At 50.9% G+C, this 13,136-nt stretch overlaps 3 protein-coding genes across 4 annotated transcripts; 1 reads left to right on the forward strand and 2 right to left on the reverse strand.

Annotated features, from left to right (window-relative positions):
• The first annotated feature begins 373 nt into the window (after nucleotides 1-373).
• On the forward strand, nucleotides 374-3,785 carry lrrc31 (leucine rich repeat containing 31). The gene is made up of 10 exons (XM_003968193.3): nucleotides 374-599; nucleotides 930-1,121; nucleotides 1,212-1,355; nucleotides 1,656-1,823; nucleotides 1,898-2,062; nucleotides 2,168-2,356; nucleotides 2,491-2,658; nucleotides 2,729-2,893; nucleotides 3,040-3,195; nucleotides 3,273-3,785. Exons 1-10 carry the CDS (start codon nucleotides 587-589, stop codon nucleotides 3,653-3,655), a joined length of 1,743 nt encoding a protein of 580 aa, XP_003968242.3. The 5' UTR covers nucleotides 374-586; the 3' UTR covers nucleotides 3,656-3,785.
• Nucleotides 3,754-6,541, reverse strand: lrrc34 (leucine rich repeat containing 34). Its single transcript, XM_029842669.1, has 10 exons — nucleotides 6,382-6,541; nucleotides 5,956-6,062; nucleotides 5,825-5,889; nucleotides 5,651-5,734; nucleotides 5,281-5,409; nucleotides 5,103-5,198; nucleotides 4,588-4,742; nucleotides 4,348-4,503; nucleotides 4,141-4,267; nucleotides 3,754-4,067 (listed from the first exon to the last, which is right to left on the reverse strand). Exons 1-10 carry the CDS (start codon nucleotides 6,489-6,491, stop codon nucleotides 3,894-3,896), a joined length of 1,203 nt encoding a protein of 400 aa, XP_029698529.1. The 5' UTR covers nucleotides 6,492-6,541; the 3' UTR covers nucleotides 3,754-3,893.
• Nucleotides 6,542-7,837: 1,296 nt separating this feature from the next.
• mynn (myoneurin) lies at nucleotides 7,838-12,520 on the reverse strand. Of its 2 annotated transcripts, none has more exons than XM_029842666.1 (9): nucleotides 12,414-12,520; nucleotides 11,811-11,865; nucleotides 11,332-11,608; nucleotides 10,308-11,245; nucleotides 10,056-10,215; nucleotides 9,816-9,994; nucleotides 9,654-9,746; nucleotides 9,297-9,422; nucleotides 7,838-9,183 (listed from the first exon to the last, which is right to left on the reverse strand). In XM_029842666.1, exons 3-9 carry the CDS (start codon nucleotides 11,595-11,597, stop codon nucleotides 8,948-8,950), a joined length of 1,998 nt encoding a protein of 665 aa, XP_029698526.1. In that variant the 5' UTR covers nucleotides 11,598-11,608; nucleotides 11,811-11,865; nucleotides 12,414-12,520; the 3' UTR covers nucleotides 7,838-8,947. The 2 variants fall into 2 exon arrangements, with proteins under 2 accessions (XP_029698526.1, XP_029698527.1); XM_029842667.1 differs by lacking the exon at nucleotides 12,414-12,520 and adding an exon at nucleotides 12,267-12,394.
• Between the last annotated feature and the right edge of the window lie 616 nt (nucleotides 12,521-13,136).

A 13,136-nucleotide genomic window follows, 5' to 3' on the forward strand; every position in this document is an offset into this window, starting at 1 on the left:
GTTGAAACTGGAGTTTAAAATAAAGGACATTTCTTCCAAATTGTCCGGAAAATCTAAAGCGCTGAATCTGAAGGTACTAAAAGTTTTCCTCCTGGAAAATTGTAACTTCATCAGAGAAGAAGAATAACTAAATAAAAGTATCAAATTTATTTCGTTAGACGCTGCCAAACATTTTTTTTTTTTTAGGAAATACTCGCGTTTTGTCCTTCTAGTCTTCAGTTATCTTGTTTAAACCTTCCAGGTGAGTTTCACTGCTGCCAGGTGTGATGCCAACGTTCATTTGCCGTTGGCGTTGTCTCACTTCCGGGATGTCCACCTGACGAGCACGGGGTGTGACGTCACGGAGGTGTCCGAGCCTGCGAACAGGGCAAAACGCAAAGATCTGAGATCTAAAACGGACATTATTGTCGGCCTTTATCTGACTGGGAATCGGCCTCGAGTCGACGCTGAGTTTTTTTTTACGTATCTTTTCGCTTTATCGTGGACAACCGGACCGTGAACGCATCACGGTGACCACAGGTTGCTCAGGCGCGTTTTTGGACTTAAAGAGCTCGTTTTGGTTTTGGAAGTCACATTAAATCCGTGCATGGAGCCTGCGGGTAAGGCAGAAAGGCAAAGCTGGAGAGTAGCTGGACTTTGATTTATTCAGTTTTCGTCATCAGGCTTTAACTTCCCTTTTCTCATCTTACTCAGTCAAAACGTTTAACGCGGGTGTTTCTACACCATTTAACAGTTTTTTTTATGTTATTCAACCATTTATTAATGTTACTTATGAATTGGACACTTTGACATACAGCCAAAATGTATTTAACCAATAATAAAACACGTGATGTAACTGCAGGGAAAACAAAAATATTTAAAATTCCTAATTCAAATATCAACTAGTAATTTAGGTCTTCAGGTGAATTGAGCTCTTTTTGATTGGTCAGAGGGACCCCGGGGCCGTGAAGGCGGCAGTCAGAGGCGTTCTCCTCTGGACGTCATCATGAGCCAAATCCGCAGGAAGCGAACCTCCTCGGACAGGAAACCGCTGGGACGATTCCTGTCCTGGTCCTCGGACCGGACGGGAATTCCCGAGGATGGAGAGACAGAGGCCAGGGAGGAGAAGGGAAATAGTTCAGGTGCGTAAAAAGCAGGAAACTCCCATTGCGATTCCAAACTTTGATGACGGCGGCGCTCAGCGAAGTAAAAGATGCTCATTCGTCCTCCAGCTGCTGCCGAGGCCGCAGACGGCGCCCGAGACATCGGCTGGGGCAGAGTTTGCCTCTTCCTGCAGAAGCTGGGGAAGAAAACGGACAGCAGGGGCCTCAGCCTCGCTCACTGTGATCTCACCGCCACAGACCTGCTGGAGCTCGGTGCGAAACCCTCCCTCCTTGACCTCCCTCCTTCTCTCCTACCTCCCTTTTCTGTCTCCTCGCCCTCGAGCAGAGGTGAACCACATTAAAGCTGGGTCCTGCTCAAGGTTTCTTCCAGTTAAACGGGAGTTTTTCTTCACTGTGAGATGTTCAGGCTCTGGGTTCTTTAGTTTAATCCCCATGAATAACATTGAATTGGCTCAGTAGGAGCCTCTGGAACATCTGCACTGTAGGCCAACACCAGCTTCAGAGATCTGCAATAATTCTGTGAAACAGCTGATTCCTCTTGTCACCTGTCAGCGACACTTCTGGAGTGTCTCCCTGAGCTGGAGGAGCTGGACGTCTCCTGGAATGAGCTGATTGGTGGATGTCTGAAAGCGCTGACCTCCCACCTCCAGCAGGTCGGTGCCCTGAGAGCGCTGAGGATGTGCGGCTGCAGGCTGAGCCCCGACGACGTCGCCGCCCTGGGTGGGTCGACGCCTCGCTGAACCAACGTGTCCACAGTGGAAAAGCTCCGGTAACCTCAAAGCGTCTCTGCACAGGTGAGGTTCTCAGCTGCATGCCTCTGGTGGAGATCCTGGATCTGTCCTGGAACAATGGCGTGGGGGGAGGGGCTCTGCAGGGCTGGCTGGTTCCCCCTGATCCACCACTGCGGGAGCTCCACCTGGTGTCCTGTCAGCTCACTGCTGCTGATGCTGCGCTTCTGGGTACTGACGTGTTTCTGCCATCATCACTACATTTCCCACAATCCCCCCACCAGGACTTTGTTTTCCTACTCGTGGCGACTTCACTCATGTGTCTGTCTCTCTCAGGAAGAATCGTTTCCACGCTCCCCAGACTCCGCGTGCTGGACGTTTCCTGCAACGCTCTGCTTGGGCAGGAAGGTGGCGGTGGCGGTGCCGGTTTTGGACAGTTGGCGGCCTCATTGTCTCACGCTGCCACCCTCAATACGCTCCGACTGCAGGCCTGCGGTCTGACGGTGGACAGCCTCGGGGATCTTGGTAAATTTTTCTGTCATTTTGGACATTTTCTGCCCTCCGCTGGTTAGAATTCTTCCATTGGAATCGAAGGTTTTGGCCAGCTTTGGGGGTTTTGGCTTTAAATGGCTGGATCCTCGCCCTTTGTTGTGCTGCAGGGGGCGCTCTTCGCTCCCTCCCGGCTCTGAGGGAGTTGGATCTGTCATCTAACAAGAGTCTTGCTGGAGGCCTGAACCGTCTCACCCTCCACCTGGCTCACCTCACGCACCTGGAGAGCCTTGGCCTTCACCGCTGCGGACTCAAACGCGATGACCTGGAAGCCCTGAGTGAGCGCGCGCACACGTGAAACACACGGACGTGCCTGTCATGAACAGTCACGTGACTTGTGCTCTCCAGTTCAGGCGCTTCCTGCTCTGACAGCACTGACAGCGCTCAACGTGTCAGCCAATAAGGAGGTGGGGGGCGTGGTCCACGCGCTGGTCTCCGCCCTCCCACTGATGCAGATGAAGCACCTGCCACTCAACAGCTGCAGCTTGAATGAAGAGTCCTTCACGGCTCTGGGTACACACACACACACGCACACACACACACACACACTCACACACACACACTGTGACCCCGTTTCCTCCCGAATGCGTCGCTTGGTTTTGATCTCGCCACCTCACGCACCGCTGAGATAAACCCTACCTGTTGTGTCCGTGTCCCAGCTCTGGCCGTCCCCTACCTGTCCAGTGTGGACGTCAGTTGGTGTAAAGTCGTCGGTGGTCGTCTGGCGCTGCTGCTGGACGCCTTGCAGCCGTCGGTCGTGGTGGAGCTGCGCCTCAGTAGCTGTGGTCTAACCACGGAGGACTTGCGCCACCTAGGTAACACACGCCCGTATTTTGGGTGAGTTCCGGGTGCTTCTGAGCCACATCCCTGACGCTTCTGTTGTCATGTCCAGCGGCGGCGTGCCAGCGTGGCGGTTTGTCCTCCTTGCGGGTGTTGGACGTGTCCTACAACGGGTCGGTGGGTCACGAAGGCTGGTCTGCGCTGTTTGCTGCCGGAGGCCTAGGTTTACTGGAGGACTTGGACCTCAGCCTGCGACCCTCGACCTCGGCGCCGTGCTCCTCCTGGCTCCCCACGCTGCTCCGTGCGCTCCCTTGCCTGCCGGCGTTGACCCGGCTGGCGGCGCAGCGGTGGACCATCAGCTCTCAGGAGCGAGAGAAGCTGGAGCGCCTTCTGAGGAAGAGGAACGTCCAACTGGAGTGGGACTCAACCAACGAAGGCGGCGCCTTGTTTTTAAAATCGACCAATCAGGAGAAGTCAGAGGAGACGGAGGAGTAGAGCCTAAAGAGCTGGCGGGCGGTTGCGTGTTGACCCCAATGAGAAGCACCAGCGGCGCCCACATTTGATAACGGTCGCACATAATTGTGAGAACAAATTACGCTTTTTAAATCCATTCCGATTGTTTGAATCTCTGACTTTAATTCTTGAGCAAAAACGACTCGGACAAATGTGGATGTTCACGTTTCTGTGTTTAAACGCGTTTTGAGTCCTGCCTAAACTTAAAAGCTCGCTCTGTTCACCCGCTTGTGTGTTGCGATGTGGGGGGGGGGGGGGCGCCGTTTATAGGGCGGCGGTATTTATTCAGACTGTTGGAGAGTTCAGCCAGGAACACCCGACCGTCCGTCTCAAACGGCGTGACGTCCGTCTTGTCTGGCGGCAGCCGCCCGCTGCGGATCAGCTGCCGGAAAACCTGAAAGGGAGCGAGTCAAGATGGAGCCAAAGTGACCTGAACACAGGCGGGAGGCCCTGGATCCCCGGGTTACCTGGCAGACAGGCTCCTCCAGGTCGTTTCCCCAGATGTTGATGTCGGTCAGGGTGCGGTTGGCTTTGACAGCCTGAGCCAGAGACAGGAGTCCGTCTGTCCCGATGCTGTTGCTGCTGACAGACAGGCTGACGGAGGAGGGGGGGGAGGGGGGGGTGAGTCAAAAGCACGTCTGGGACACGTCCTGGTGGCGGCGGGTGGGACTCACGCTCTCAGACCGCAGCCTGGCGACACCAGTGCCTCGCTCATGTGCACGGCGCCCCCGTTTTGGATCCGATTGAAGGACAGGTCGATCACGTCCAGGGTGGCGTTCTGCTTCAGCACGCCGGCCAGGTGGGACGCGCCGTCGCAGCTCAAGCGGTTGCTGCGGAATCACAGTGCAAAATGAAGCGTAAAAGCGGATAAACTGCAGCCTTGAACGACCCCCGCGCCTCGAGTGTTGCTGTACCAGCGCAGGTCCAGGTAGCGCAGCGCGCGGTTCGCCGCCAGGCCTTCGGCCAGTCTCTCCATCCCCGTGTCCGTCATTCCTGCCATGCCCAGGTGGAGCTCCAGCAGGCTGCTGTTCATCGCCAGCATGTCGGAGACGTGGAGCAGCCACTCCTCCTGACACCAGCAGAGCGCCGCTTCAGATTCATTCACGACTCGCCATTCACGACTCGGCATTCACGACTCGCCATTCACGACTCGCCATTCACGACTCGGCACGACTCGGCATTCACGACTCGGCACGACTCGGCATTCACGACTCGGCATTCACGACTCGGCATTCACGACTCGGCATTCACGACTCGCCATTCATGACTCGCCATTCATGACTCGGCATTCACGACTCGCCATTCACGACTCGGCATTCATGACTCGCCATTCACGACTCGCCATTCACGACTCGGCATTCATGACTCGCCATTCATGACTCGCCATTCACGACTCGGCAACATCACGTTGGTCCACCGCTGCCTTTACCTGGTGGCTGGTGAGCAGAGATTGGCTGAAATCGACACGGCGGAGGGAACGGTTGCTTTTCAACACGTTGGCGAAGGTGATGATGCTCTCGATGCCCTGCGGGTTTACACAGCAGTGCCGTTAGCATCAGCGTGGTGCGTTCAAGTTCTCACCTGTGTGTGTGTGTGTGTGTGTGTACCAGGTCACATGCAGCCAGCTCCAGCTCCATCAGGGAGTCGTTAGCCTGCAGCATCATGGCGAGCTGTATCCCTCCGCTGTCCCCAATCTTGTTCCCTGACAGTGTGAGAGAGAACAAGGTGCTGTTGCCCTGCACAGACGGACAGACGGACGGACACGGGTGTACAGCTTGGCTCAGTAGCTGTTCTCATAGTAACAAAAGTAATACATATAATTAGACCGTACAGTAACATTATAATATCAACACAGTTCAGCAATGTGGAAGTTAAGTGTAGCAATTTATACACATCAAGTGTGAGTACACCTGCACGCGCCTGGTTACACCAAAGTGAGGTCCAATTAGAGCTTGTTAGTGTTTGGTGGAGTCGAACCTGCAGAATCTTAGCCAGCGCTTTAGCGCCATCTGTCTGACAGTCATTGAACCTCAGGTCCAGAGAGTTCAGAGTGGAATCATCCTGCTCAGAAAGCATTCAATGAATTAAGGAGTTAGTTCCTCTCCGGGTCCACGCGCAGGTCAATTTAAATCCGCTACATTTACATCTTACCTGTAAAAGGTCAGCAAAGTGTTTGAGCCCTTCATCTGTGATGTTATTGTAACTCACATCAAGACCTGGGGAAATCAAAACAGCTTTGGTAGGAGTGGAAATGTGTGTTTGGGGCGGATCGAGCTGCTCACCTGTTACTCGCCTGTTGTTCTTCAGACATTTGGAGACGACAAGAGCATCCTTGTCATCCAGTCGCTGGACACACTTTCGACTCCCTGACAGGTCCAAGGTGACATTCCTGCCAAATTCAAACACAACTCAGGCGCTGTACCTGACCTCACGAGCACACACTCGTGCTGTGTTTAGGGGCGGACGTCGTTCAAACGATCAGTATGAAGCTAAATCGAAACACTGAAAACAGCTTCCTGCTCGTGTTGTCAGTAATATTAGCGATAATAGCAGTGCTCACATTTCTGTCAAGGCAACTTTACAGATTACTTGTGGAAGTTTGGAGCTCAGACTTTAGTGCCTGAACGCGTTTGACCGGATTCAAAAGTCCCTTTCACCTCCACACGATTGTAGTTAGATGGAATTAACGTGTCTGTTTAGGCACTCACTTGTTTAGCAGCGCATTTTCCAACACTTCCAAAATGTGTGGATTTATCTGTACGTGATGTTCGGAGCAGGAAGAAGCGTAAAGTTCTGAAAGACTGACTTTAGAGGCCATCGTTGTCTGTTGCTGTCTGTTGCTACGGCGACCAGCAATCGAAGTAACTAATGGTTACTGGTGTCAGCCTCGTAGTTTGTATTTCTGTAGTTGCGAACTGTGGTTAAATGTGATCGGATAGAGGAAATCTGTGACACTGCATGAGGCTTTCAATCAAGACTCAAAGCCTCTTTGATGCTTTGATTTTTAAAACTTGTGTCCTAATGTTTTTTGCCTAAGAAGCTTTGTTGAACAGTTTCCCCTGAGTCTTTGAGAATAAAGTTTTAAAACAAAAATAATGAGCAGCTGTAGTCATGAGAATAAAGTCCAAATAAGCATTTTAGTGCCTGTTAGCAGCTCAGCAGAGAAACAACAAACACTTTAAAGAAATGTGACATTAATAGTTTGTGCAATTAGAAAGAGAACAAAATGGAAAAGCAGAGCGAATTCATACAATTACCAATTATGCTTTTGAAATCGACCAGACGGTGGCGCTATGACGGTTCCCGTGTCAACCTGAAAGTGTTCCTGTTCAAAACACACCTTTTGCTTCACACACACACAGACACACACACACACACTAATCACCACCACTAAACCTCCCAGTAGAACATTGGTACTTAACCACTTACATCTAAATACAATTCAGATTTATGAGCAAAACACGCTCAAATTCATTAGTCACAAAAATCAACACAATTACAAAAACTTTAATGACACAACAAACCAAATCTTTATTATTATTATTTTTTACCTGACTAAAAGCAACAAACAGGCCACAGAAGAACCAGTACGACTTTGTGATGTGCTGTGATTCTCAGATGAGAAAATCCTTTTTTTTAACCTAATTAGCATCAGTGTCAGTATGTTGAGAAGAATTTGCCTTTTCCAAGGTCAGAACCAGAAATTGGAGCAATTTTTAATGTTGATTTGTGACTCCAAGATTCCAATGGAGACTTCATTCAGGAAATAAATATAATTTGTCTTTAGTTTTACATAAACGATATTTCACACAATATTTCGTTTGAATTGAATTCATCATTAAAAGAATTTTCTCAATGCTACAACATCCGTTCATAATTTCTTCCATTCTCAGTCAACACATGTATTAAGTTTTACATTCTTTACACTTTTGATCACTGAAATTAAGATTAAACTGGCTTCTTTAAACTTTGTGCCTAATTCTAATCATAAAGTGTCACCAGCAAGCGGCAGCAAGACTTGTTTAGATTACGCACAACATAAACCAAATATGATAATAAACCACGGTAAATACGTATTTATGGCTCCTAAACCATTGAACAAAAGCTCCAAAAACAAACGGAGCTCGGCGGAAATGTTTGGAAAATTAATCTGAAAACAGAAACTCTGGTCTCTTTAAGCATTTATTTCCTGTTGTGCAGTTGTTTTTACAGTAGTGAATGTTTACATGTAACTGTATAAAAGCCAACAGAGCAAAACCAAACTGAAAACAGGAAGAACACAAAGCACGTTCCTCAAAATATACAAACACTGATGCTAAAACCTAAAAGAACTCCTTAAAAAATAACAAGTACAAATGAATAATTCCACATGATTTCAATTTGATGGATGATTACGAGACAGATGTCAAACATATGACGAAGAAATGAAGAAAACTAACAGTGGTGATGACAAAACTAAGGCTAACTTCATCACATCCTCCAAAAGCTCAACTGGCTATTCTATCAGATAATCAATCAGTCAACATCCAGAGGTGATCGGCGGTCGTTCCCATTGATTATGGATCTAAATGGAGCTGCAACTGAAAACAATGGAGCCACTTTCTGACTTCGCTCATCTTAAAAACACTTTCATCGACTCGGAAGCCCCGTCGGGCGTCAACACAACTTCCCGAGCGCGTTCCCGCCGATTTGATCGATTTCGTCAGTCAAAGAAAAACCGCGAGGGGTCCAGTGAAACCCGGGACAATTGGGGAAACCCCTCCGGCAGGGAGGATTCGGGAACCTGGCGGTGGAATCAGGACCAATCCCGCCTGATTCGGCCGTGAATCCCCCGAGCATCGTGGTCTCGCTGGTCGCACGTTTGTCTGACGAAGCTCAACCGGCACAGAAATTCAAGAGATTTGAAAACATGATGACATGATCCCGTGGCGACGGCGTTAAAAAGATCTCTCCGCGCGGAATATTGCGATCCGTTCCCTTCTCTCTGTAAAAATCGAGCGCTAAAACCTATCGAATTCAGGAGGGGTTTGCTACTCGGTCGTGTCAGTTGTGTCGAACCCCGGGCCGCCACCTCTGGCCCCGGGACGCCCGCCTCCTCCTCCTCACTGCTCAGAAGGGTTGTGTTCTCCACTGTCCACCGTCCTGATGATGACGATCTGCTCCAGGCTGGTGGAGGGCGACGGCGACGGCCGCAGCTGCTCCACCAGCGCGTGAAGCGTGTCCGAGTTGATGGTCTGCTCCTGGTCGGCCTCGAACGCCACCTGCTCGCCGGGGTTAATGGACGTGTGAGTGGGCTCCACCTTGAAATTCTCTATCACGGCCGAAGCGGAGGTGTCGGAGGCCGCCGTGGCGTCGGAGGTCATGGCGTCTGCCGAGGGAGGGGCGGCTTTGGGGCTCGGGGTGGCGGGGGTCGGGGTTGGGCGGCTCGGCGGTCACGACGTTGTCTTTGCTGTCCTGGGAGAGTTTGCTCTGCACAAACGCCACAGGATGGCTGGAGGCCAGGAGGACGACTGCACACACACGGAGTAACGGAGCGTCAGCAAGCAGCTGGGACACACACACACACACACACACACACACACACACACACACACACACACACACACACACACACACAGCTTACCTGCTCTGGCTCTTTCCTTGTGCTGCCTCACTTCATCAGCGTGAGCCTTCTCCTGGTGTTTGATCATATTCTTCACACTTGCAAACCTGTTTCCACACAGCAGACACTGCACGCCACTGTTCCCATCTACACACACACACACACACACACACACACACACACACACGCACACACATCAAGTCGGATTTTCTACATTACGTATGTGATAGAGACTTCGGTAAGACCTCGTTAGTAATTTCACCCCACGATGAGGAATAGAGAACCTAAAATAAATCCAATAAATCCACCTTGGAGGACGCAGACGAGGCCCGGGACAAGTCGAGGGCCCCCGAGGTGCTGAAGAGCCTGAACACTCACCGGGGTGAAGTCGCCTCATGTGCTTCTTCAGCTCCGACGACGTCACAAAGCTGGAGTTGCACTGCGGCTGGGAGCACTTGTACGGCGTCTCGCCTGGAAGAGGCGTTCAGGCGTGAGACACGGGCGCGAACGCGGGGCTTACGCGTGGGGAGTCCTGCTCACCGGTGTGCTTCCGCGCGTGAGCGATGAGCGAGGAGGAGACGGAGAAGGACATGCCGCACAGATCGCACTGGTACGGCTTCTCCCCGGTGTGGCGCCGCTTGTGGTAGGTCAGCGTGCTGGACTGGGCGAAGGCCTGACCGCAGACGTCGCACACGTACGGCTTCTCTCCGCTGTGCAGCCTGCAAGGAAGCGGCTCTGGATCAACGGGCTCGGCGGGGGACCGGACGGGCGCGGCTTTACCTGATGTGTATCTTGTAGTTGGACGACGTCGCGAACTTGAATCCGCAGCGCTCGCACGTGTACGGCTTCTCCTCGCCGTGGTGCATCCGTCGGTGAGCCACCAGCTGGCACTTCTGAGCAAAACACTTGTCGCAGTCGGGGCAGTTGAACGGCTTCTCACCTGCCACAAACACCCGACAGAGAGGTTAAGAAAGGCTCGGCGCCGCCTGCTCGAGGCCAAACTCTGATCTCGCCGTGACGGCGTGGGCGCACCTGTGTGTATGCGGAGGTGTGTCTTCAGCTGCGTCGCCTGTCGGAAGCTTTTGGAGCAGAAGATGCAGACGAAGGGCTTCAGGCCGCTGTGGATCTTCTCGTGCCGATGCAGGCTGCTGACGTCTTTGAACAGTTTGTTGCACTCGGTGCACGACAGGGGCAGCTCGTCCGAGTCCTCGCCCAGCTCGCCCTCGGCCCTTTCCTCGTTGTCGCCCGTCCCTTCGTCGTCGCTCATCTCCGTCTTTGGCTCGACCTTCGCCCGGCCCCTCCCCCGGCCTCGGCCTCTCCCGCGCCCTCGCCGCCCGTCGCTCAGCCGGGGCTTCTTCACTGGAGGTTCTTCCTCCTGAGAGGGGCTCCAGTCTGCTGAGGTGTCCCCGAAGTCTTTCCCGCTGGCATCAGACTCGTCGGACACCTGCTCGGCTTTGGAAATGCCCCGCCCCCGGCCCCGTCCTCGCCCCCGGCCCCTTCCCCTCCCCCTACCTCTGCCTCTCCCCCTGTAGCTCTGGAGCTTCGGGGCGTCCTCAGCCAGGACGGCCGGTGCCGCTTGCTCATCGCCGGAACTCTTCGGTCTCCTGCCGCGCCTCCTCCCAAAGCTCTTTGGCGTTGTGGGGTTGAACTCTTCCTCACTCTGCTCTTGTTCTTCCTCTTCCTCTTCCTCCTCCTCATCTACATCCTCATCTCTCACCTCCTCGGCCGGCTCTTTCACCTCTTTTCCCTCTTCGGTCCATTCTGGCGGCACAGAGACAATTGACAGTGGGACCGGTGAGTTGGCGCTCCCTGCGGAGGCCGGACTGGGCGGAGACAGGCCCGTTTCTTTATCCGCCTCAGACTGGGACGTTTCGCTCTGCTCAGCCCAGTGAGGGATTTCCTCCATGTACTTTGTGGCTTCAGACATTCCCAGAAACACTGCGGCTCGGCGCACCGCTGCCTGGCGGGTACTGAAACCAGGAAAATGGAATAAGTGTCACTGTTCAACTGGCTCAACTAACTAGTTTGGACCGTCATTAAAGCTTCACAAACGTACCTGCTGAGATTCATCTGCCCAGTGTAGATAAACTCCAGAAGCTTCTCCAGGGCATACCTGCTGACCTTCTCTGGGTCCAAAGTTGTGATCTCCTGACCCTTCTCGGCCTGGGATGAGAAGTACTTGCTGAACGCTGCCAGGATGTTGCGGTGAGCTCGGAACTCCACGTCTCTCACCATGATGGTTATATCGCACAGAAAATCCATCTCCCGCTGTTCGTGCAAGCGCTGCAGAAGCAGCTTGCCGTGACTGGCAACATGAGCCATCTGCACTTTTCCTAAACAGCCAACAAACACAAGAGTTTTTCCTCTTTGAAACCTGCCCAAATGAGCCCTATGTTTATGTGGTGCAGACATTTTAACACTTCAAACGTTTGATAGAAGCCAATCAAATATGAAAAGAAAACGGCTTTTAATGTTGTAAATGAAAATGGCCCTAAAGACCAGATGAATATGATCTATAACGGGTCTCAAACTCACTTTTGATAGTGTGACTGCTTCGTCCTCGTTGTTGATATGCTTGGGACTGTTTGGGCTAAAAAAAAAGGGAACAGTAGAATCAGTTTGTTGGTGCAAAGTACGTCCATTGGTCATCTACAAAAAGATGACATTTTATTTTCTGAATCAGACGCCCTGACAGGTGAGCTGGAGAAGCAATTTTGGAAAATAAAAGCTCCCGCCCGCTTCCTGAGCAGGCCTCATCCACATGCTAATGCTAACAACAGTGTCGTAGATAAGCTAAATTAACTTCTGATGAAATTTGTGCGCTCGTGCCTTCTACGTAATACTTTGTGAAATGCATAAACAACACAAAAACGGCGATAAATCTTCGAAAATTATCAAGAGTGGACAGGAGGCAAAGCTAAAGCTAACAGTGGGATCATAAAAAGCGCGTAAAACTCTGTGCTCTTATTTCGAAGGTTGAACGGTTTGTACCGGCGGCGTCGACGTTAAGTTGGTGCAAACCGTAGAACTGTTTGTTTTAAAGATGAGTCGTGCAATGCAACATTAACAGCAATATGTCTTTCGCACAAACGTTCTGTTTTAAAACGAACACGCGGTAAAATAAAAGCAGAAAAGTACCGTCTAATATCCGCAATGTTCAGCCATTATCCTGTGATGTCGGATGTCCTCGCGAGATTTCGACTCCAACCAAGATGGTTTGTTAAGTCAAGAGAAACTTCGCCTGTCCTGACGAAATCTGCCTATCGTGGCAGGGACTTCTCTGATCCCTAAACGGGATCGACGATAACATTATTTATTTGATTTATTATTGTGGTTTAATATCAAAATTAAATTATGGTCAAATTCAGATTGAAAGTCTACCTCAGTTCGACCTATGTGGTAAAAGACAATGATTATGACTTTATACGCACTTTATTTTATAAAAGTCAGTTTAATGCCTTAAAGAACAGTTTAAACATGTATTAACATAACATCTTATTGCCGTTTCATTTTCTGTGTTTCATAGACAAAAAGGATTTCCGGGCTTAGAAATGACAATATGTGATATTGTTTTAGTATAATGTAATCCTAATCCTTCCCCTGTAGGCTACCGCAAGTGGTCAGTGTTGGTAAAATGAATGTGTGTTGTGTGTGTGTGTGTGTGTGTGTGGTGTGTGGCGTGTGTGTGTGTGTGTGTGTGTGTGCATTGGATGATTTGTAAGACAATTTTTTTTTACACATTTTTGCAAATAGCTTGTTAAAGAAAACTGCTTTTAGTTGCACAACATTAACCATAACAATGTGAGCACACTTTAATGCAGTAAACACACAAGAATGTGTGTCTTCATGTACACACCGTGG

Source organism: Takifugu rubripes, chromosome 10, assembly GCF_901000725.2.
Source record: "Takifugu rubripes chromosome 10, fTakRub1.2, whole genome shotgun sequence".
Taxonomy (NCBI): Eukaryota; Metazoa; Chordata; class Actinopteri; order Tetraodontiformes; family Tetraodontidae; genus Takifugu; species Takifugu rubripes.